This window comes from Marmota flaviventris, chromosome 12 (genome assembly GCF_047511675.1).
Source record: "Marmota flaviventris isolate mMarFla1 chromosome 12, mMarFla1.hap1, whole genome shotgun sequence".
Classification (NCBI taxonomy): domain Eukaryota; kingdom Metazoa; phylum Chordata; class Mammalia; order Rodentia; family Sciuridae; genus Marmota; species Marmota flaviventris.
The window spans coordinates 21,959,640-21,984,345 of record NC_092509.1 but is presented as its reverse complement, the minus strand read 5'-3'; the positions used below and the strand labels follow the sequence as shown (position 1 = coordinate 21,984,345).

At 42.1% G+C, this 24,706-nt stretch overlaps 1 protein-coding gene and 1 long non-coding RNA gene across 8 annotated transcripts in view; one reads left to right on the top strand and one right to left on the bottom strand.

Moving 5' to 3' along the window:
* Positions 1 to 7,860, top strand: part of Il2ra (interleukin 2 receptor subunit alpha) — a 40,546-nt gene extending 32,686 nt beyond the window's left edge. Inside the window, exons 4-8 of one of the 2 annotated variants that reach the window (XM_027944820.2) lie at positions 2,133 to 2,348; positions 3,497 to 3,568; positions 3,876 to 3,947; positions 4,730 to 4,796; positions 7,744 to 7,860. In XM_027944820.2, the coding sequence (XP_027800621.1) occupies positions 2,133 to 2,348; positions 3,497 to 3,568; positions 3,876 to 3,947; positions 4,730 to 4,796; positions 7,744 to 7,768 (452 nt within the window). In that variant the 3' untranslated portion in view covers positions 7,769 to 7,860. Of the gene's footprint in view, positions 1 to 2,132; positions 2,349 to 3,496; positions 3,834 to 3,875; positions 3,948 to 4,729; positions 4,797 to 7,743 lie in introns of those variants that run through there. The other variant, XM_034636629.2, reaches the window with a different exon arrangement.
* On the bottom strand, positions 1,137 to 24,303 carry LOC114100195 (uncharacterized). Of its 6 annotated transcripts, none has more exons than XR_011709308.1 (6): positions 24,073 to 24,303; positions 19,318 to 19,386; positions 6,762 to 6,868; positions 4,782 to 4,901; positions 3,550 to 3,710; positions 1,137 to 2,150 (listed from the first exon to the last, which is right to left on the bottom strand). It is a non-coding gene; the product is annotated as an uncharacterized lncRNA (long non-coding RNA). The 6 variants fall into 6 exon arrangements; XR_011709307.1 differs by having other exon boundaries at positions 4,782 to 4,861; XR_003584011.2 differs by lacking the exon at positions 24,073 to 24,303 and adding an exon at positions 19,488 to 19,560 and having other exon boundaries at positions 4,782 to 4,861.
* Positions 24,304 to 24,706: the final 403 nt, after the last annotated feature.

The following is a 24,706-nucleotide window of genomic DNA, read 5'->3' as shown; positions in this document are numbered from 1 at the left end:
TAGCTGACTCCTGGGAGCTGACCTTCTCCTGCATCGGAATAATGTGTTTCCCCATGGAGAGAATTGAGTCCCACACACTATCCATAAGTGTGTGCATGTCATTCTCCTCTTCTCGGGATATCCTGTGGACAAGAACCATCACTTAACGTTGGCAGGCTGTTTGCTCAGCATCTCCAGCTACCCTTAACAGCACCCAACCTGGGCTTGTGATTTGGGAACTGGCCAAATAGAATCAACGTGGTTCAATTCAATCCAATTCAAAGGCATATGTTGGGACTCACTGTGCCAGGCTCTGCCAACAGAAGATGCGAACATGGGTGGGACAACAGTTCCTGCCCTCATGGAAACCCTCTGGTTTTCTCTGAAGTACAAGATGATGAATTACAAACAAAATGATTTTTGTCCAGGTGTTTCTTACAAGATGGAGTTATAAAATGTGCTGTACTATCCTGATGATACTTAAAGGCTCCAGACAAACATCTCCTGGCTAATGAGCTGGAGATGAGTGAGCTCAGCTTTCCCAAGTGAATATGCTTCCATTAAGGCATGACGTCAGGAAACGGAGCCCACTGGGAACACCTGAGCTTTGCCGGGAACAGTTGGCCATATGAAGACCCATTAGTCCTCTAGCCTTACAAAGAACCTTACCATATCCTATAATCTCATTTGAGCCTCACACCCCGGTGAGTCAGGGAGCAGAAAGCATTCCTTCATCTTACTAAAGAAACTGAGGCACCAAGAAATGAAAAGTACTCACATAATAGAACTGGAGTAAGATCCCAGGTCTCCTGGATTAGATGAGGGATCTTTCTACTGAGTACTTATTTTAAATGACTTTGAATTTATTTATAGCTTCCATTATGAGGGGAAGGAGGCCAATCCAGGGACACTATGCACTGTGGTGATTTTTCCCTTTGCTCTCTGACTTTGGGCTGCACTAGAATTTCCAAACACGTGTAATGTGTGTTTTGTTTTGTTTTCCCCATTTTACCCTCACAATGATTGAATGATTTCAGAAGTCAATGTGTGTTGTCCTTACTCAAGAGATAACCAGCTGGATCTGGCAGATGGATGCTTCATAAATTGTCATAGTTTGGATGCTTTCATTTGAAAGAAGCAAACCCAATTCAAACAGATTCAGGCAGTGATGGATTTTATTGTCCTTTAAAGAACATTTTATTCTGAGATTAAAACTCAAGCTCAGTCAAGATTTTCAAGGCTCTCTGTGACAGAAGCCAGCTCAGGACCGGGTCATTCGGCTTCCTGCAGCATCACAGGGCTTATCTAGAGTATTTGCAGAGGTTACTTTGGGTACTGAGGTTTATGGAGCATCTGGAAGTTCATGAAATGTGTGCAGTTTCATGGTCTTGGGTTAGAAGGTACACACAGTTCCTTATGATCAGACTGGGGACAGTGGGCGTGGCATCCTGAGATTAAATCAGAACAGAACACAATCTCTGAGGCCAAAGGTTAGCCAAGTCTGGGTTGTAGACAGTGTATGCAAAGTTTATGGGGCATAGGGGAGCTTAGAGTTCTCCACAGGACTCATGTGGATCAAGCTGCAGGCCTGGCTTAACCAGAGCTCATGTTTAATTTCTCTGAGATTTTTCTCAGTTCTTCCCTCTGGGCTTTGGCTTTGTCCCTGGTCACCTGCTGCCATTCAGGGATGTATTTCCTTTCTTCTTCAGCAGAAATCCAAGGTGTCTTTGCCTTGAGTTGAACCTGCCCTTACCCTTGAGCTAAGTTTGTCCTTTCCATCCCTGTCACTTCTCAAAGCCCTCAGTATCTTCCAGGAACCGGCTCAGACACTTCCTCATCTGGGTTAGCATCAGTCAGAATGAATGACTCATTTCCCCATGTCCCCAGCAAGACTCTCTGCTCTTCTGCGATCCTCACCACCTTCTGCCTTCATAGTTCTTACCCCATGGACTGTCCAACCCTTGCAGGTCTCTGTGCCACCCCACAGTGCCTAGCAAGGTTCCCAACATAGGGATGTTCTCAGTCTGTGTTGGTTAAATGAAAGAAGCAAACAAAAGAGAAAACAACAAGGTCCAGTCTCTAGCAAGAGGCCACCTGGACATATTCACAATGCTTTCCGCAGCTTGCCTTCAGAACAGCTTTCTCTCTTCCAGGTCACTGCCAAGAGCCCCCTGCGTGGGAACATGAAGACACAAAGAGAACTTATCATTTCATGGTGGGGCAGACACTTCACTATCAGTGCATCCAGGGGTACAAGACCCTACACAGTGGCCCTTTCCTGAGCGTCTGCAAAACTATCCGTGGAGGAACAAGGTGGACCCGACCCCGGCTCACATGCCTGGATGAAAATGAGCTCCATCTGTTTACAGGTAGGTGGCTCCTCTCTTGCGTCCACGCCTTGCTCTCTCCCTCTGTCTGACCAGGGTGGGATTCCTGACTTTACCTGCCACGTGACCCTGGGTAAACCCCTTGATGCTCTGGGCCTCAGTTTCTTCTCATTCTAAAACGAGAATGAGATCTCTAAGGCCCCTTCACCTCAGGTGGCCCTGTGCCCAGAGTGGGCATAAATAGTGATGGAAGAGGAAGTTCTCTCAAGTGTTCTGAAGCAGAGGGATGCTGCTCAGGGCAATAGGATCAGGATCAGCTGCCCTTGGTCTAGCTGATCCTGAAATTTTCCACTACTTCTCCGAGTTACCCAAGCTTCAATCTGCCGCCCCCACGTGTCTTCCTTTCCCAGATTTATGATGTAAACCTGTCATTTGTTAAGTGCTCTACTGTTACCATGCGCCTTCCTGTGTAAGTCCCCACCTGAGCTTTGACGAAAGTGCAGAGAAGGGGTTCACTCAAGCATGAGTGAACACATGCCACCTGCCTAAGTTGAGGTTTTCTGCTATGTGCTCTGAAATCTCACTAATTTCACATTCACCGTGAGAATTCCGGTTTCTTTGCTCACCACGGTTTCTCGTGCCCCATGACTTCCTCTGGGGTTCTCTAGGGATACTATTTCTTTCCCACAGCCTGACTCCAGCGAGCCACCCTGATGGCTAGGGCATGCCCATCATTTCCTCCCATCAAGTGGGAGAGCCTGAGTAACTGATCCCAGCCCGGGACAATGACACTGGGGAGGACCAGAGGACCTGTCAAAGAGGAAAGCTATCCCTTTGTGCATTTCCACTCCATGTGATGGTTCACGGTGCTTGGGTTATTAGCACCATTTCCAAGTCAAAGGTGGAAGCTAGGGCTGAACAGAGAGACTGGGGAGAAATCATGGCTCACAGTTCCATGCACAGCCAGGATCAGGGCCAGAATTCCCCATCGTCGGCTCTGCTGCAGCCCTTTACCTGTTTCCCAGTGACCCTGATGTGGAACCGTGTGGTGTGCCATCCCTAGAGATGCAACCACACCAGGAGACATGCCTCAGCAGGAGTATCCAGGGCCAGCTGCAGTGGGCAGATGCAAGAGGGGGGACTCCTGCCTCCCCACCTTGGGCCTCACAAGCAGCACTTTCTCTCCCCAGGTGAAGTTGACATTCAAACAAGCACAAATGATCTTCCTGAGAGTGAGACTTACCACACCATTACCACAACAGGTATGGGGGAGATGCTTGGCCATCAAAGCCAGATCAGGAAAGGACAGGCAGTCTGCCTGATGCAAGCCTCTCTGGCAGATGGGCAGGGTCAGGAGAACCAACCCTGGCAGCCTCCTCCAGAGCAGGGACACGCCTCAGCAACCTGCATACCCAAAGCAGGTGTCAGAAAGAGGAACCACAGGACCGAGGTCTCCAGGCACAGGGATGAGGCATCTGCCCTCTGTTGACCATGGAAGAAGTCACTCTCCCCAGCCTTGTGCACTCTACTTGCCATAAACTGAATGTCTCCCCCGCCCTCTTTTCATAGATTTCCAACAACACTCAGAAGTAGCAACAACCATGGAGACGTTCTTGTTCACGATGGAGTACCAGATAGTAGGTGGGTGACGTCCTTTTCTCTGTGGACAAAATGTACACCAGACCCTGACATGGACAGGTTGGTTGGCTGGTTTAAAAGGTCCTGTCCTCACATGACATGTTAATAAGGGTAGAAGGTGAATCCAGATCCTAACATTACCCAAGAATCAGTTATAATAGGTTATAAGTTAATTTTCAAACCAGACCCAACGTCTTCCTCTTGAGTGGGTCTAAAAGGAGCCCCCATAATCATGAGCCAGGCAAGAAGCCAGGGAGAGAAAGGAAACATGCTCCATAAACACTGTCGTTGTTTCCACATACGAGGGGAAAATGAGCCTTGGAGTTCCATCGGCCTGGACAACTGAATGAACGTGGAGCTCCAGAACCAGCAGTTGGAAAATGTGAGCAGGTTCAGGAGGGACTCATGTACTTATCATTTCTCTTCTGTTTCAATGATTCTTTCACCAGACACAGGCCTCACTCGCAGCCTCCTTAGGTGAGGCCTGGCCTCAGAGCACGTCCGAATTGCTTGTCTTGTCAGTTTACCCCAGAGGAGAGGTACCAGCTCCTTTCCCTAAAGACTCTCCTTCCAGGCCCACCTGGCCCTTATCCTCCTTGAGCCTCCTAAGAAATCCGTGGGGGTGGGACCTGCATTCTAAGAAGGGAGAGCGGAAAATGCAGTGCCCACCCTTCGGGAGGCTCTGGCTCATCTGGGGCACCTTCTCCCCAGCTCTGGGGACCCAGCTTCTGCTGGCCCCATGCCCAGCCCCAGGCACCCCTACTGAACGCCCTCTCTGTTGACAGTGGCCGGCTGTGTCTTCCTGTTGATCAGCATCTTGCTTCTGAGTGGACTCACCTGGCAGCGGAGATGGTGAGTCCCACATTGTCAAGGAAGCCTGTCATTTAGAGTAGGGAAAGCATCCCAAAGTTTGGTCCCTGTAACAACAGCAGCATAAGCACTGACCAGGGCTGTGCGCTAGGCCAAGAGTATTAAGAATTAAGAAGCCATCTTGAGAAAAGCCTTTAGAGAGTAGACCATAAGACCCACGGTGTCACTCTGTGAGTATCCAGGACGTCCCTGCCTGCCAGAATCCACTCTGGCCAACCCTGACATAAACTCCCAAATAAGACCTGGTAAGATACAGATCCTCCCCTCAAAACCCAAAGTTCTTAGAGTCTTCATTTAGCCCAGCCAGAGAGGGGGAAAAAAAAAAAGCAGATTCCTTCCATTCCTTCCTTCCCTAAGGAAGGAATACACTCTTAACTTTCCTCATGTGGACTGAGAAGTACAAATTATTTCAGTGCAAATGAGAAGCCCTTCAGGGTTATTGCATCGGGAATTATTCACAGATCTGGCAATCCCCCGTTTCTTTCTAAGGCGTTATTTCAGGATTACAGGAGATGAAGCGTGTAAAGTGTCTGACATATTGTCAGGTCTTCTCCCTCCCCAAGCTGAGTACTTGGCAAGGACCTTTCCGTTTTGTAGCTTGAAGACCAAAATCCCTCAGTCACAGAGGACAGACCACTGGGGAGCAGTCATGGTTCAGTTTATGTAGAGAAGTAAAGGACTGCCTGAAACTGTCTGAATTCCCACAAGACCTCCCAGGATTACAATCTCTGAAGAGATTCAAACTATCTGAGTTCCCACAAGACCTCCCAGGATTAGGTCTCTGGAAAGATTCGAACATAAATTTAAAAAAAAAAAAAAAAATCCTACTTTCTAGAATCTAATTTCATCTGATGGCGCCCTCTTGTGGCCTAACAGATATTCTACATTTAATTTACTGGACCATCATGGGACCCCAGCCAGAGATTTGTTTTATTTTTTTGTTTGTCTGTTTTTGTGGTACTGGCGATTGAGACCAGAGGCTCTTTGCTATAAGCCACATCCCCATCCAGTCCTTTATTATTTTTCTTTTTGAGACAGAATCTTACTGAACTGCTGAAGGTCATTTTTAAATGGTTTGTTTTGGAGTAATCACCAGGAACCAGAGAAGTGTTACAGCAAGCTCACATTTTGGTTAAATTTTCAGGGACTTTTTGGGATAGTTTGATTTTGTTGTTGTTTAGCAATGGTAGGGACCAAACCCCAGGGCCTTGAACATGCTAGCAATTTCACTAACACTGAGCTACGCCCCCAGCCCTATCAACTGTTTTTTTTTTTTTTTAAACTCATCTGCATTTATTACTGTTTAAAGCAGAATGTTGACTTGGGCACTACATATTTCCATTCACAAGCCTTACTGAGTTACTTTTTGAACAGCTTTGTAACACACCTAAGGGAGGTTTAAGATTTTGTTTCTTGAAATACTTTTCTTTGGAAAACAAGCCCTGGAGAGTTCCTCCCAGCCAGTTGTCTGTTTCACATACTTGGTTCTAGAGGACTAGTACATGCACAGTGGGTAACTACAGGGGATCCTAATGAGATGAAACTCAAGCCATTTTAACAAATATCTTTCTTTTAAACATCAAGGTCTATCTTGGAACACTTCAGGGACAAAAGATTTGGTCTGGTCTACTAAGGGATACAACTTGGTAGTGGAACACTTTAGACTACAAAGTTAGGTTACATGTCTTAGAACAAACATCTCAACCTGTTAAAATAAGCCAATGTGAAACTAGAAAAGGCATTACTAGCTCTGCTTTAGTGCCTAAAGTATCACAGTATATCACTTAAAAGTACAAAGAAATCTAAGCACAGCTGTTTTTAAAAATTAGAGTATAACAAACTATATTAAAAACAAAGGCAATACATACTCAAAACTGATCACTTCCAAATTATTTTACTGCATTTCACTGAGATCTTTGCTCTCAAGGTAATTCACATCTATTGTACCTGTATCATGGAAATACCACAGGACGGTGTTCTACTGTGACTCTCCTCCCAGTTTTGTGTCCAGGGATGTCACGTGGGCAGCTGGATGCTTAGCATGGTAGGAGTACCTACACATGGAAACAGGCAAAGTTTTTCAGAGGGTTGATTGTAAGACATTCCTAGCACACCTCTGCTCTGAGTTTGCCCTGAGAAGCTTTAAGCAAGGTAGGGAATAACCTGATATTCTTATGAGCTCATTAAGGACTGAGAAAACTAAAAACCATACTGTCCAACATGGCAGCCTCTAGCCACTTATGGATATTTAAGTTCAATCTTGGATAATTTAAATACCATTAAAAATTCGATTCCTTGGGCCAGGCATGGTGGCACACACCTATTTAGGGATATAGCTCAGTGGTAGCTCACTTGCCTTGTGTGAGTAAGGCTCTGGGTTCTATCCCTCGTACTAAAATAAGGAAGGAAGGAAAGAAGAAAGGAAGGGAGGGAAGGAGAGAGGATGGAAAGACGCACGGACTCCTGTAGCCAGGACTCCTGTAGCCACCGTGTCCTAGAACAAAATGTAAAGTGAAGATCTCAGGTAATATGCCCCTTGGGATTTAGCCACAAAACAGCCCATCTGTTCTTTGCTCCCTCAGACCCACATCAAGGTCTATCTGCCTCTGGAGTAATGGGGACACAGGAGGGCTTCCAGGACTCTTCCTCAGACCCCCCTTATTGAACACTAAATTGAAGAGTGAACCATAAAACAGAGGCTAAGACTGGGCAGCCACTTTGGGCCTCCAGAGGGGCGGCAAGATCGCAAGGTCAGGTTTCACCAAGTAGGAAGGTAATGGTATCCTGGGGTAGAATCAAAATTAGCAGGTCACACTTCTGGTTGGGACTCAAGTAGAATACTCTGCCCATATTGGTATAAGGTGGGGACCACATTTTCCTTGGCACAATTATTACCCATATGGCTATGACTGAGTTATTATCACCACAGGAAGAAGAGTAGAAGAACCATCTAGAAAACCCAGAGTGGTGAGAAGCCAAGAACAGCCAACAGAAGTCATGAGGCAGAAGCAAAGTCAGAGAGGTCAAACGCTCATCTCGCATCTCACATCTCTTGGCTTTGGGGAACCTCTGGATTCACATCACAGGACATCAGGCAGCTGCTGCCATATCACTAAGACAATCTGTACCATCAAAGAGGGAGACCTGCCCACTTCTATCCAGAATTTCCAAGGTCTTTAAAGGGAAACGGAACTCTTTGACTTATCTTTGTGGACATGGGTTGATTAAAGATAGAACAGCATGGAATGTTCTCCATATCCTATACAATATAAAGTAACTTTGTGTTGACTTCATCCCAATTTCCCAGTTTGGAAATCCCAGGTAAAGCCTTAGCACTAACATAAGTAGTCTCCCTCCCATGCCACCCCGTGTGCCTGGATCTCATCTGTGGGGACCTTTCCCAGCTCCGGTTGGCTAGTCCATTCTGATCACTTTGTTTACTAAACAACCTTTAAGAACTCTGGGCTGGCGACTAGCACACTGAGCCTAGCTCAATACTGTAACGCAAACCTTTTCTTTTGAGGCTTCAGATTTGAATCTCTAAAGAAAAAAAAGCTGTGGCAGAATCATTTGTGGAAAATATCAAAATAAGGCAGCTAATCCCTTGGAATTGTGAAGCTTCAATATTGGAGAGGATTCGAGAGGATTTCAAATATTGAATGCTAGTGTCAGGAACAGGAGGGTAAACTATGTTCCAGAGAATGAATTATACTTATCAAAATACTTTACTTGTATCTTATTATCAGGCCTCTTTAAGAGTTGGCTTCTTTGGGATTGCTGTAAATTACACTCAGAGCTGGGCCTACACTAATTTGATGTTTACTGGTAGACACACAATGTACAAATGTGCACATTTCCCAATACATGTCATAAAAACACTGAAAAAGGATCAGTTCATTCAATGTTGATGGAAGGAAGTGAATGGGGGAAGTGATACTGATAAAATTTTGCGGTAGAAAAGGTGCCCCTGTGGTCCTCAACTGTTACCCAAAAGCTCAGCAAGTCAGAAGGCTTGGAGGCCTTCTTAAAACAGATGGCTGGGCCCACCTCTGGAGTTGCTGAGTCAGTAGATCTGGGATTTTTATTTCTAACAAGTTTCCAGGTGATTCTAATGGTGCTGGTCCAAGGAACCAGCTGAGAATCAGTGTGCATTCCGTGTGCCCACCCACCCTCAACTGCTAGTGAAAACATCAGCTTCAGGTGCTGAGGCCTCTGAGCATTCTTCTTCAGTCTCATAAGAGATATTTCTTCAAACCGGTTGGCTCAGATGTTCAAATTTAACATCATGTGATTTCATGAGATTAGAGAGAAGTTTGAACTATCAACCACTTTTCATTTCTGGAAAGGCAGAAGAATGTGTGTTTAGGCAGGACATGGTGGAGCATGACTATAATCCCTGTAAGTGGGAAGGCTGAGGCAGGAGGATTGTAAGTTCAAGGCCAGCTTCAGAAACTTAGTGAGACCCTCTCTCAAAATAAAAAAATTAAAAGAACTGGGATGTAGCTCGATAGTAAAGCACCCCTGGGTTCAATCCACGGTACCAAAAAATAAATCAATAATAAATAAGAATGAGCTAGTTTCACCAGGACCTACATTCAGATTTTTTCTATGATCAGCCAAGTACAAAGCAGACTTTCTTTTTCATGCTCCCTTTCCCAAATATAGGCTTTCTAGGTAAACTAAATTTGAGAGGCATCTCAGACAATAATTTTAAAATATAATATTTTTAAAAAATTCTTCCTTGAGTAAAACTGAATTGTATGATCATTACTCATTTTGGAAAAGAGGGGGCTATTACATCAACATTTTTTTCTTATTAATTTCAGATTTACTTACCTATTTTATTCTCCCTCACTTATGACAATAGAAATAACAAATTTGAAATAAGAAAACGGTTTATTCTGAGCCAACACAAGCCCTGGGAACACCAACTCAAATTAATGACATGAGTTCCCAAAGCACAGGGTTCCCTAAGGACATGATCCTCCCGGAAAGAGATTACACAAGTATTTTATAGTGCCAATAAAGTAGGTGGGGTCCCCAGGCGAGCTACAAAATGGTACTTCCACGGTTTTCAATAAAGCAGGGGAATCTCCTCCAGGAGTCAAGTACCATCTCATTATTAGTCTGAAAATTAAATAGTGGTCCATGAAGCTTAGCAGACATTTACCCAGTGGTCACAAAAATGCTAGGTTGGGCACAGAGGCCCGTGATACATGGCTGTAAAAGGAGCCTAATTAAATCATCCAATACAACTTAAGCTTCTTATGACATTTCATCTCTCCACAAGGTCACAACACTCCAATCAGTGAGATTTAAACCATCTGGGAGCTCTTAAATACAGACATGGCCTCTTTGAGGACTCTTCAGTTCACACTCAGAAGTAGTGGAATTTTCAAGAAATCACATGCTATGTGATGAGTTCATATCATGAGTTCATTTCCATTGTTGATGAAAGAATGGATAAATGGTATTGTAATTTTTTCTTGTTTTTAGTTTTTAATTATGGTAAATATCAACAGATATAAACCTACACAAACAAAAGCTCTTTGGGATCCTCCCAAGTTTGTAATAGCTTTAATGTTTTTAATTATTTTTTATTCTAACTTGTTATATAAGACAGCAGAATGCATTAAAATTCATATTACATATATGTAGAGCACAACTTTTCGTATCTCTGGTTGTACACAAAGTAAGTCACACCATTCGTGTCTGCATACATGTACTTAGGATAGTGATGTCCATCTCATTTCACCGTCTTTCCTACCCCCATGCCCCTTCCCTTCCCCTCCCTCCCATTAGATAAACTCTACCTAGAGTTTGTCTATTTCTCCCATGCTCCCCGCCCAACCCTATTACGAATCAGCCTCCTTATATCAGAGAAAACATTCATCATTTGGTTTTGGGGAATTGGCTAACTTCACTTAGCATTACCTTCTTCAACTCCATCCATTTCCCTGCCATGATTTTATTCTCTTTTAATGCTGAATAATATTCCATTGGGTATACATACACGTTTTCTTTATCTATTCATCAACTGATGGGCATCTAGGTTGGTTCCACAGTTTAGCTATTGTGAATTGTGCTGCTATAAATGTTGATATGGCAAGAGGGCCTGATGAAGGACTAGTGAGAAAATCAATTGCACAGGTATTTCAAAAAGACAAAATTTAAAACTACAAGGAAAGCCAGTGTGGTGGCACACACCAGTAATCCCAGCAGCTCAGGAGGCTGAAGCAGGAGGATCACAAGTTCAAAGCCAGCCTCAGCAACAGCCAGGTGCTAAGCAATTCAGTGAGACCCTGTCTTTAAATAAAATACAAAATAGGGCTGGGGATGTGGCTCAGGGGTCAAGTGCCCTTGAGTTCATTCCCTAGTCCCCCCCCCCAAAAAAAAAACCTTCAAGGAGATATCACTTTATGCCCACTAAGGAGACTTTAAACAAAAGAAGGAGAAGAACCCTCATAAAGTTCTGGGGGCAGAGTAAATGGTGCAGCCACTGTAGAAAAGAGATTGAGGGCTCCTCAAATCACTAGGCGTAGAATTATCCTCTGACTCCACAATTCCACTGTTATTCATGTTCCCAAAAGAGAAGTGTCCAAACAGAAACATGTACACAACTATTTCTGTTGTGTGCATGCCAAAAGGTGTTCAATCCAAGGGAACTTTTCAGGCACTAGAGAACAGGAGAGGTGGGGACAACTAAAGGTATTAAATAACCCAACAGGAGACAGTAAAACCTAGATGACCTTTAAAGACTGCACACCGTTGGGTATTCAGCCAAAGGGGAATGCAGGGCTAGGGGGACCACAAGCTCTGGAGGATACAATGCTAACTGTACCAGACCTGGGTGTGCCTGCTCCTCAGACACCCAATCTTGCAAGAGCGTCATTAAAGCCTCTATTTTTTGCTACACTTTGTGTCTCTTAGTCCATTCTTAGTCCCTCTTGTCCAGTCCAGTGAGCCTCCACTCCTCCCTCCCACCCCACCACCCACTGTTGTGAGTCAGCATCCACATATCAGAACGAACATTTGGCCTTTGGTTTTTGAGCTGGCTTATTTCACTTAGCATGATAGCCTCCAGTTCCATCCACTTACTGGCAAATGCCATAATTTAATTCTTCTTTGTGGCTGAGTAGTATTCCATTGTGTATATGTGCCACATTTTCTTTATCCATTCATGTATTGAAGGGTATCTAGGTTGGCTCTATAGCTTAGCTATTGTTAACTGAGCTACTATGTACATTGATGTGACTGCATTGCTATAGTATGCTGATTTTAAGTCCTTTGGGTATATGCCAAGGAGTGGTATAACTGGTCAAATGGTGGTTCCATTCCAAGTTTTTCGAGAAATGTCCATACTGCTTTCCATTGTGGTGGCACCAATTTGTAGTCCCATCAACAATGTATGAGTGTACCTCTTTCTCCACATTTTCACCAACATTTATTGTTACTTATATTCTTTAAACAATTTTTTTTTTAGTTGTAGATGGACATGATAGCTTTTTAAAAAAAATTTTATGTGGAGCTGAGGATCAAATTCAGTGCCTGACATGCGCTATGCATGTGTTCTACCACTGAGTTACATTGCCATTCTGACTGGAGTGAGATAAAATCTCAGTGTAATTTTAATTTGCATTTCTCTAATTGCTAGTGATATTGAACATTTTTCATATATTTGTTGACTATTTGTATTTCTTCTTCTGTGAACTGTCTGTTCGGTTCCTTTGTCCATTTATAGATTGGGTTATTTGGGTTTTTTGGTGTTTTTTGAGTTCTTTATATATCCTGGAGATTAACACTGTATCTGAGGTGCAGGTGGCAAAGATTTTTTCCCATTCTTGATCTGTAGTATAATCTTCATGTTCTTGATCATATCCCTTGCTGTAAAGAAGCTTTATAGTTTGATACAATCCTATTTATTGATTCTTGATTTTTTTTGGCAGGTGTCATGTGTATCCAAAGAATTGAACTCAGGGGCACTCAACCACCGAGCCACCTCCTCAGCCTTATTTTGTATTTTATTTAGAGAGAGGGTCTCACCGAGTTGCTTAGTGCCTCACTTTTTAAAAAAATATTTTTTTAGATGTTGATGAACGTTTATTTTATTCATTTATTTATATGCAGTGCTGAGAATCGAACCCAGTGCCTCACACATGCTAGGAAAGTGCTTCACCACTGAGCCACAACCCCAGCCCTTACTGCCTCGCTTTTGCTGAGGCTGGCTTTGAATTCACAATCCTCCTGTCTTAGCCTCCTGAGCCGCTGGGATTCCAGGCATGTGCCACTGTGCACCACCACACCCGGCCTGATTCTTTTTTTTTTTTTTTAATTTTTTTTTAGTTATACATGGACACAATATCTTTATTTATTTTTATGTGGTGCTGGGGATTTTACTTCTTGCGCTTTTAGGAGTCTTGTTGAACAATTTGGTTCCTAAGCCAACATGATGGAGATTTGGGCCAACTTTTTTTTTCTATTAGGCACAAGGTTGCTGGTCTAATGCCTACGTCCTTGATCCACCTTGAGTTGAGTTTTGTGCAGGGTGAGAGATAGGGATCCAATTTCATTTTATTTCATATGGATTTCCATTTTCCCCAGCACTATTTGTTGAAGAGGCAATCTTTTCTCCAATATATGTTTATGGCACCTTTGTCTACTATGAGATAAATGTATTTATGTGGGTTTGTATCTATGTCTTCTATTCTGTACCACTGGTCTTCATGTCTATTTTGGTGCCAATACCATGTCATTTTTTGTTATTATAGTTCTGTAGTATAATCTAAGATCTGGTATTGCGATGCCTCCTGCTTTATTTTTCTTGTTAAGGATTGCTTTGGCTATTCTGGGTCTCTTATTTTTCCAAATAAATTTCATGACTGCTTGTTTTATTTCTATTAAAAAAAAAACCTTAATAGGAATTGCACTAAGTCTGTATAGTGCTTCTGGTAGTATGGACATTTTGACAATATTAATTTTGCCTATCCGAGAACATGAGAGATCTTTCCATCTTCTAAAGTCTTCTTCAATTTCTTTCTTTAGTGTTCTGTAGTTTTCATTGTAGAGGTCTTTCACCTCTTTAGTTAGATTGATTCCAAAATATTTTATTTTCTTTGAGGCTATTGTGAATGGGTTACTTGTCCTAATTTCTCTTTCAGTTGATTCATCACTGATATATAGGAATGCAATTGATTTATGGGTATTAATTTTATATCCTGCTACTTTGTTGAATTCATTTATGAGTTCTAAAAGTTTTCTGGCAAAGACTGTTGGGTCTCCTAAATATAGAATCAGTCATCAGCAAATAGGGATTGAGTTCTTCTTTCCCTATTTGTAGCCCTTTTAATTTCTTCTGTGTAATTGCTCTGGCTAGAGTGTCAAGGACTATATTGAATAGAAGTGATGAAAGAGGGCATCCCTGTCTGTTCCAGTTTTTAGGGAGAATTCTTTCAATTTTTCTCCATTTGGAATGATGTTGACCTTGGGTTTAGTACATATAGCTTTTACAAGGTTGAGGTATGCTCCTACTATCCCTAGTTTTTCTAGTGTTTTGAACATGAATGGATACTGTGTTTTGTCAAATGCTTTTTCTGCATCTATTGAGATGGTCATGTGATTCTCGTCTTTAAGCCTATTGATGAATTACGGTTATTGATTTCTGTATGTTGAGCCAACCCTGTGTTGCTGGGATGAGCCCCACTTGGTCATGGAGAGGTGAGCAAAAGGAACGTCCAAGATGTGCCCTTGAAGAGGACGGGCGTGCCCTTCCCCCTCATCATCTCTTCTCACGGACAGGCCCTTGGTCTTGCTAGAACCACCAGTGGCAAGAAGCCACCTACCAAGTTTAACAGGGACACAAAATCAAAGGGACCTGGACACCTATTTTCACAGAGGTGTTATGCTGTGACTGCATACACCTGGACTGTACTCATGCCAGAAATTCACACCCATTCCCACTGTGATTTTTGCCCTTGTTAGGGAAAAATTAACAATCACATCCCTACTGATATTAGATATAAACCTATACTTTCCCCTAAAAATATCTGCTTTTCTAGTCATATTAACATAAAAATATTTTCAACTAAAAATAGGATCAAGAATCAACATTCAACATCATAGCAGATTCATGTAATGACAGGTTTTCTGCTCCATGCCTACCTCCTGGAAAGTTCCCCCTCCAGGAGGTAAGTCTATAAGATAGAATGGCACCAGGTCTCTTTAAATTTGACTGCTCCCTTAATCATGTTCAAGGAATGATGACAGTCAATTTGCAACATCTCTGAAGACTTTCCAGAAATGTTGGTTCACATGGAACTATTCCTATGAGATGATGTTTTCTGGCTAAGTCGGGAATGAGAAGTCTGCTGAGACGTTCACCCTCACTGCAATTTCCACTCCCACTTCAAGGAACAAGATGCCAAACACATGTCCTCTTCTATGGTAGTGAGGATCCTACCAATGTGACAGTGGAGATAAGAAGGAATCTTTGATCACAAGGTAACAAAATTATCAAGCGCTATATTTGCCTATGTGTCACTTAAGATTCAAAGTAGGAAATCAGAGAAAATCCCAATAGTTCCATGGAACTATGCATCCCTCACATGGTAGTTTCCTTCCTGGCTCATCAACCTTATGAATAACCTAATTGATATTTTTTCCCTCTCTTCTGTCTCTAGTCATGTTAGCTTGATTCAAAGACCAGCCTATCCTCCAAAGCCTGCAGCCTCAGCTTCTGCCTCTAGCTTTTCTATGTATATGACATAAGGCCAGGGAGTCAGACCAATGGAATGATCTCTGAGACAGACACCCTCCTTTTTCTTCTCTTCCAGTCTCACTTCTTTAAAAAATGCAGTTAGTCCCCCCTAGGTGTATCAGACATGCCCAGATAAACCTGTCAGGGGTGAACCTAGGTGAGAGGGACTTCCAGTCCATGTACATCATATGTAAAATGCTGTTAGGACCTTTAAATTCTAGGTTCTTCACGTATTTATTTTGCAAATATTTAACACCTCTCCCTTGGGAAAACCTGCAAAAAGCTCTGTAGCTGGTGTGATCAGATGCTATCTATGTAAACTATTCCATTTTGGCAGAGTAAGAATCTAAGGCTCCACACAGTACGCACTGTCTCCCCGCAATACCCTACACTCAGATACACAGAATAAAATCGATAGATATTGATCTGCTGTATTCCAAAAACACCACACCAGGTGTGAGACCCAAGAGGCAGGAAATAGGAGACAACCAGGAAAACAGGTTTCCTTCCCATCCACATTCTCAATGTGCCTGTTGTTAAGGAAGAGAAAAGGAGTCTCCATCTTCTGGCTGCTCTGTGATTTGTAGAGGAAAGGTAGGTTTGGATACACAGTATCAAAATGAGGAGCGCAAGAACTCAAGGGAATCCCTGAATGAATACAAGTCCTGCAGACGGAAATTGGAAAGGCAAGACAGAACTTCAGACGGCCCCCGGAGTTTCCCTCTGGTAGATGTGAGAGAATGGGATCCACACATCTGCAGGTGCCCACTGGTAAGGGATAGTTAACTGAGACCATGGACAGCCACACCTTCCTTCCAGGGGTCACCAAGAAAGGATCCTGGGCTCCCTGCTGCAGACCCACAGGATGTTGGAACAGAAGAACTTGAGATGGACATCCGTGCCGGAAATTGAATGAGCACCCTCAGATTTGCAGGCTCCTACTTGATGGGGCCTGTCACCGGGAATCCTCAGCATCTAGGCACACTGGAACCAGACGGAAGTGAAACCCCCACCTGCAGGGTATGACCAGTCAGGATACTTCCACTATCCCTCCCTACAGTCCCTGGCTGCCGCTAGCTGCAGGATCCCTCCAGGAAAGTACTCAAAGAAAAGGGGACTTTAACTCAGACTCTGAGTTAATAATTGACCTGGAAACTACTGAAGTGAACCAAGGAAAAGGCATGGGTGGGAAGTTTCAGTTGAGAGCGCCTGGTCAACCAGGGCTTCCGACTCAGAGATGGAGAGTTTTGACTTTAAAATATGCTTCCTGCCTTGGGTTCCTGCAAGGCCACCACTTGCTCACTCTCCTTAGGAGAATCATCTTGGTATTTGTGCTCCACAAACAACCTCTTTGGCATTCACAGTCTTTTCTCTTCCTCTTCAATAGTTCCCCTCCCCAGATATCTCAGGATGACTTATTTTTTAACTGAAAAACCATTTGCTACAGCTCCAATGAATCCTATAAGACAACAATAGTAGGGAATAAATTAGCTAGAAAGAGACACTCTACCTCTAAATGGGTACAAGTTTTTACAAATAATCAATGCCCTTTGGGAGGAGAAAATACTATTCACCATTCTCTTGAGTTTAGCAATGGTCATTGATTTGCCTTGGCCAGTAAGTGTGACAAGTGTGTGCATCACCACTGGCTGAAGCTTCAGAGACAGCGCATGAACCTCTCTTGTTCTTTTTCCCATGCCTTGGTGGCCAGCAAGTTTGCACCTAAGTTTCTCCAAAAGCCTGTCATAGTGGGAAGACTTATGGAGCACAGTCTTAACTAAATTTTGATACAATGAAACTCAAGTACTAAACAAACTTGTGCCATTGTAAGCCACAAGTATTTGGGGGCTGCTTGTTATTGATGCCCAGCCTGCCTGATGGTGACAGATACACAACCTTTCAGATGCACACAGAAATCGTAGCTTCTTTATTTAATCAATAACAAAACAGCCTTTACCCAGTAGTAGGCAGGGAAACAAAATGTCTTACCCAATTTAAACAACCCCCGTAGGCATCCTTCAGCCTCTTTTTAATAAAAATGTTTAGTTACTCAAATATCCTCCCCCTTCCTCTACTTCTTGCCCTATGATGGTTTCTAGTTGATGAAGGAGCAAGCCACAAGTGGAGAGGAGAACGGCTGGTAAGACCTTGGGGTGGTGGGAAAGGTGACACCTTGGCTTTCCTCAGACCCAGGTACTGATTGTTGGCTGGGAGTCTCAGCTAGAGCCTGCCTCTGTTGTAACTGTGGCATGGACTATCTGGGGCTGAGCACTGCCTCACTAACCCATCCTGATCTCAGTCCCTACAGTTCTGGGCTGCTGGCAACCCTGCTGAGTTATCTTGCTGCTTCCTAAGGGACACCTCACCCCACAACAGTCAACCCCTCTAGAAAGCAACACAATCAGACTCGCAGTTATTTTCTGGGTTCCTACTATATAGAAGAACCAAGAGTGTGGCTCAACTCAGCTCTTTCCCTCCCTCTAGCACACCCTGCAGTCCTGGGACAATGTGGCTATAACTGGCCTGATCACTTACCTGCCTCCTGTCAATCTTCTCCCCCATCTCCTGGGCTAAGAAACAGACAGACCTTCCCCCTTCTTACTCCTGTCTGTACCTCATGTGTAAAATTCTAAGGGTTAGTCACCAAACCTGACATCTGATATGCTAGAGGAGCACTAATAACAATACTTTGAAAGTAGACTGGCCAAAAGTCTATGGAGCATTTTGCTTCAAAATCCTATTTTGAGCTGGGGATGTAGCTCAGTGGTGGAGCCTCTGCCTAGCATAAATGAGGCCCTAGGTTCTACAAAGCACTGGAAAAAGAAACACTATTTTGAATATAACCTTACCATATGGCACAGAAATTCTCTTATAAAAATTTTAAGAGAAATTTAAATACACACACACACACATATATTTGTACAAAAATGTCCATCTTTTTCATAATTACCAAAACTGGAAATAACCCAAATGTCCATCAACAGGAGAAAATGTATGAATTATATATTTGTATAATGGAATACAACTCAGCAACCAAGAGGAACAAACTACTGGTATACGTAACAAGATGAACCTCAAAAACAATGCTGAGTCAAAGAAACCAGGGATAAAAGATCACATACTGTATGAATCTACATATATGATTTTAGGACTGACAAAATGAATTCATGACAAAAGAAATCAGAACAATGCTTGGCTGGGACAGGGCATAGTATGGAAATCGGCTAAAAAGGAATATCAAGGATCTTTCCTGGGAAATTTTCTCTGACTTGATAGAGATATAAGTGTATGCATTTGTAAGAACTTAGCTCAGTAGAGTATCTCTCAGTTAAAACTTTAGGACTAGGGGTGTGGCACAGTGGTAAAGCACTTGCTTAGCATGTGTGAGGCCCTGGGCCTATCCCCAGTACCACAAAACGAAACCAAAAACAACTTCAATATTACTTCAAATATCAGAAGCAATTACTATATTTCATGAAATACATTATCGATTATAAGATTCACTGTGGAGAGCAGTGACTTGGATCATGGTCTCTGCCCCACAGGCAGGAGGCTGCACTTGTGCTGGGAACTTCCTGTGCAAAGGTATAGGTCAAGATTACCTTGTTGCTGGGCTGGGGTTGTGGCTCAGAGGTAGAGCACTTGCCTAGCATGTGTGAGGCACTGGGTTCGATTCTCAGCACCAAATATAAGTAAATGAATAAAGTAAAGGTTGGGGTAGGGATGTGGCTCAAGCGGTAACATGCTTACCTGGCATGTGCAGGGCGCTGGGTTCCATCCTCAGCACCACATAAAAATAAAATAAAGATGTCGTGTCCACTGAAAATTGAAAAATAAATATTAAAAAAATTCTCTTTTTAAAAAAATTAAAATAAAGGTCCATCAATAACTAAAAAAAAAAATTTAAAAAAAAAGATTACCCCATTGCTAAGTAGGTTCTATGCAAGGACTATCAGTCTTGACCTTGAGTTCAGACACCAGCTGTTGGGGATAAAGAATTATGAGCACAGGTAGAAATTATAATTGCTTGCAGGTCCTTAGACCTCAAAGCCTACCTGCTTTGGAGGAACTTTCTTCCAGAAACCCTTTTCATGATAAAACTTATATAATAAATGTGCTGAGCCAGCTCTGGGTCACTGTTCCTCCATCAGAGAATGGTGTCCCACCTGGTCCAAGCTTTCTCTCTGTACATATTTTTTTGACCCTGTTAATCTCCCATAGCCCCTCACCAGTTTCTAAATTAGTGGCCATGCAGGTCACAGCAATTCACCATTACTTTATGTAAACCTAAGAAAGAGAGAAAAAAAGAGTACTTCCTCTAAAATTATGACACACCTCTTAGGCTACAAGATGCTTCTGACTTAGAAATGTTAAAACTGCTTATTTGGTTAATAAAGAGGGTAAGGAGGTCCTCAGTCTGAACTGTTCTGTTCACAGTGAACTGAACCCCATATTTATGACATTTAGCTCTTTTACTTTAGAGAGCCAACTATCTTTCAAAGAGATTAAAAATGAGAAAAAAAATGTCTTCCATATTTGCCCATGTATTTCCATTTCTATGTGTAGATCAAAATTTCTCTCTTATACTCCTTCCACTGGAAGAATCTAACATTTTCTCTACTGACAGTGTGCGGTTGATAGAGTCTATCATCTGTTTGTGAAAGATATTTTCATTAATTGTGAGATATTTCAATGAGGACTCTAAGCTGATTTTCTTTCTCTTTCAGTATTTTAAAGATGCCTCTCTATTGCCTCTAGCTCACATGGTATCTTCCTGAGGAAATATTTAATATTTTTCAAAATTTCCTCCCTTATTGCTGATTTTCAGCCATTTGACCATCGATGGTATGCCCAGGCTTGTGGTTATTTGTATTGCCTTCCTCAGGGCTCTGTGAGCTTCTGGGATCTGTAGTTTGTTGTCTTCATTTATTTGAGGGAAATCTTTTCATGTGTCTTCCTCTTGCTTTTCTTCTAAAACTCAATTACATGCCCATTAGATAAGTTTATAATGTCCCACCACTTTTAGAATATTGTAGGGGGGTTGTTGAGTTTTGTTTGTTTGTTCATTATATATATATATATATATATATAGAGAGAGAGAGAGAGAGAGAGAGAGAGAGAGAGAGAGTTTTGTTTTTTCTTTTTCACTCAATGTTTCCATTGACCCACCTTCAAGCTCACCAATTCTTTCCTGTGCTACATCCATTCTGCTAATAAGCCTATTTTACAGAATCCCTCATATCTAAGAATATGGTTACAATTAGTCTGCCAACACAGATCCTACTCCCAAATACAGTAACGTTGGAAACTAGGGCTTCAATAAACAAATCCAGGGGGACACAATTCCGTCCATAAAAATGCTCATTTTCATTTCTAATGTTTCATTTAACTCTTCTTCTTTAGAGTTCTGTAAATTTTTCCATCTGACATGTTGTTCACCTTCTTCATTAGATTCTTTCACCTTCTCCCCCCACCTTGTGGTGCTGACGATCAAAACCAGGACCTTGTACATGCTAGACAAGTGCTCTACCACTAAGCTACATCCCCAGCCTTAGATCCTTTTACATATTAATTAAAATTCTCTGATAATTTCACCATCTGCACCATCTGTGTCTGAGTTTTTTGACTGTTTTAGCTCATTTTATATTTTGGGGGGTGTTCTCTTATAATTTGGATTACTTCATGAATAAAATAGTAGTAGAGATTGTGGCAAATAACACAGCCACCCAGAAATGGACATATATTTTCTCTCAGTTGACTAGTTGAGAATTGATTCACTTTAGGCCCTATCCACCACTGGTTTTATGGACATGTGACCCAGGCTGTCCCATGGGGCCTGATTACTTAAGAAGTGGCTTGAACTTGGTTTAATGCTCTTATGTTGAAATTCTTCATAATTTGAACAGGGAATCTCATATTTTCTTTCTGTACTGGGCTTTGCAAGTTAAAGAGCTGGTCTTGCTTATAAATATGATTTAGCACCTGCTTCAGCATATCTGAAGATAAGGAGAGTGCCACAGAAATGATGGAAGTGTCAGTTCTCTATACACAAGTTTGCTTAAGTTATTGAGTATAAAGAGTGGGTGAGCCAATATACCCAGCCAATAAGATGGTGCTTTTAATAGCCTCTAAGTTCTGATCCAGAAATTAAATGTGGTGCTGAGGATCAAACCCAGGGCCTCACATGTGCTAGGCGAGCGCTCTACCGCTGAGCCACAATCCCAGTCCTGTATGAATGTGTTTTTAAAGGTAGAGAATGAGAATAATCTTATATGCCTTATAACCTTATAAATGTTCTTTCTACTGTATTATAAAGTCAATGGTCGATTATGTCTATGTACAATAACCACCTTCTCTTTTAAAATACAATATAAGTGGCTGGACATGGTGGCACATGCCTGTAATCCCAGCAACTCAGGAGGCTAAGGCAGAAGGGCTCCAAGTGTGAGGCCAGTTTCATTAAATTAGAAAGTCCCTGAGCAATTTAGTGAGACCCTGACTCAAAACAAAATACAAAAAGGCCTGAGCATGTGGCTCAGTGGTTAAGTGGCTAATTGGGTTCAATCCCCAATATGCCCCCCACACACATTTGTGTGTTCCATATAGATAAAATATAATGAAATTCATTTTAAATCACTAAAATGTAATGAAAATGCGTAGATACAGCTTAATAATACATTAACATAGATGAAAATAAATAATATACTTTTTTTTCTTCCATTAAAATATATAAAAAAGAAAAAGTACAGAAAAATATCCCTCTTTCACTGTTAAAGCTGGGATGTGGAATGTGCTCCAGGGGCTCATGTGCTGAAGGCTTGGGGCCTGCTATTGGGAGATGATGGAAACTTCAGGAGGTGGGGCCTCGTTGGAAGAGGTGGGACACTGAGGGTGGACCTCTGATGGGTATGATTTGTCCCTGGACCCTCCCTCTCTCCAGCTCCCAGATACCATGAGGTGAATAGCTTCGCTCTGCTATGCCCTCTATGCCATGGTGTTCTGCCCCACCACAAGCTCAGAACAAAGGAGTCAAAAGACCATGGGCTGAAACTTCTGAAACCAGGAGCTAAAATAAATCTTTCCTTCTTGAGGTTGGTTTCTCTCAGGTATTTTGTCATAGCAACAGAAAGCTGATGAACATACTCACCCCATTCCCTTCTGTTCAGTTCTTACCCCCACAGAGAAGCCCATTAATTGCTTGCCTGTGTGTTTGTTTTTTTATATTCATTTGTTTTTTGGTACCAGGGATTGAACCCAGGGGCACTTAACCACTGAGCCACATGCTCAGCCCTTTTTCTATTTTATTTTGAGGCAGGGTCTCACTGAGTTGCTGAGGCTGACTTTGAACTTGCCATCCTCCTGCCTTAGTCTCCCCAGCCACTGGGATTACAGACATGCACCACCACACCCAGCTTCCTATATGTTTTTTCAGTGTTGTTGAATGTGTGTGTAAATATAAGCAAATATCAATATATTCTTACTTTCTTCCTTTTAACATAAGAGGCAACCTATTACACAAAGTTTTGCATGTCATTCATTATTGCTTTTCAAACAATATATTTTGGAGACATTTCCAAAAAGGAATTGTACTATTTTTTAATGCTGCATTATATTTCCTTTGTACTTGTTACATACTTTATCCAAACATTTCCCTATTGTTAAGTGTTTGAGTCATTTCTAATCTTGGGCATTATTAAGATTCATTTTAGCATTGTATTTATGAGACAGCTGGAGAAATATAATTTGGAAGAAAAAACTCTAAACTCAGAAAATAAATGGTTTTAAGTTGACAGTTGGTTTTAACTTAGAAATCCATAAATGATTACAATTTTAAAAAAATATAATGGCTATAAAGTTTTACCTCTTGTAGACATTTTATTCTAACATCTTAGGTCAAGGACACCTTTGGAAAGCTGATGGATGCTATGAGTCCCTCTGCAGAAAAGTGTACATGTGCAAAAACTTCTCATAAAATGTTTCAACAGGTCATGGCTACCAACTGTGCTTGGTCATAGAGCTAAGATTTTCACATTCATGAACCACACTTATTCCAGTAAATTCTGTATTTCTAATTTCTCCTGTGGCAAGACAACGGAAGCACTTCTAGTAGTTGTTGGGATTAAAGCCTACGTACGGTTCATTGCCTTTGTTAGGCTCATATGGTGCCTTGATTTTTTTTTCTAAAATTGCAATCACTTTTTATAAACTAGGAGATTTTACACAAGGTCTGATATTTCCCAAGTCTCTTCAAAAATTAAAAATCTGGTGCTACTGGACACCCGTTGCTCCCTGACAGCCTAAGAAGCACACAGTCCCCTTCTCTTTCTCTTCAATCCTGTAGTCTGGCCTTAGAGGCATTTGGGTTTGAGATTTCCAGATAAGTCTTGAGTTTCAAACTTTAAGGTTTTGTCACTTTTATTGGCAGATTATTCAGAGATGAACAAAAAACAAAGTGAAAGCCACCAGTTTTTGGAAAATTTCCCTCCTCTCCCGAGTTCTCCTTACCAGGGGATAAGAGAAGAGGCTGGGGTGAAGGAGCAAGAGCTGGTGATCTTGTCAGCGGGTCTTGGTGTGCTCTTCATAGATGAGGGACGTGGGTGATGGTCATGGTGGAAGGGCGAGGTGGAGGTAACAGGACACACTTCATCTTGGGCAGTTTGCTTTTTGATGTTACTATCTGAGTTGAGTGTAGCCTTGCTGTGGGACGTGACATCCAGAGATCTGGAACATTGGTCCCAGCTGTTGCAACTGCCAGGAGGGGTGTTTTTATCTTCTCCATCTGCTCCTGGGGCCTCTCCACCCATCTTCTCTATGCTCTGGCCTCCTGCCTCAACAGATGGTTCTGACTTAGTGGCATAGATAATATTTCTCCAAACACTTTCTCAATCCCTAACATGCATAGTTGACAAAATCCTCTACAATCACCTTAGGTAGCTTCCAAAAGACAGCATACTATCTATTAAATATTGTGTATTGCACAGCTAATATTTATTGGAGAATTTATAACGGACAATATATTGTCTATCAACTATTATGTATTATATATGTAGTATTCATTGAGAGTTTATTACATGTTAGGCACAGTTCAAAATGCATTTATTAGCTCATTTAATCCTCACAACCTCCCATGGTGTAGGTC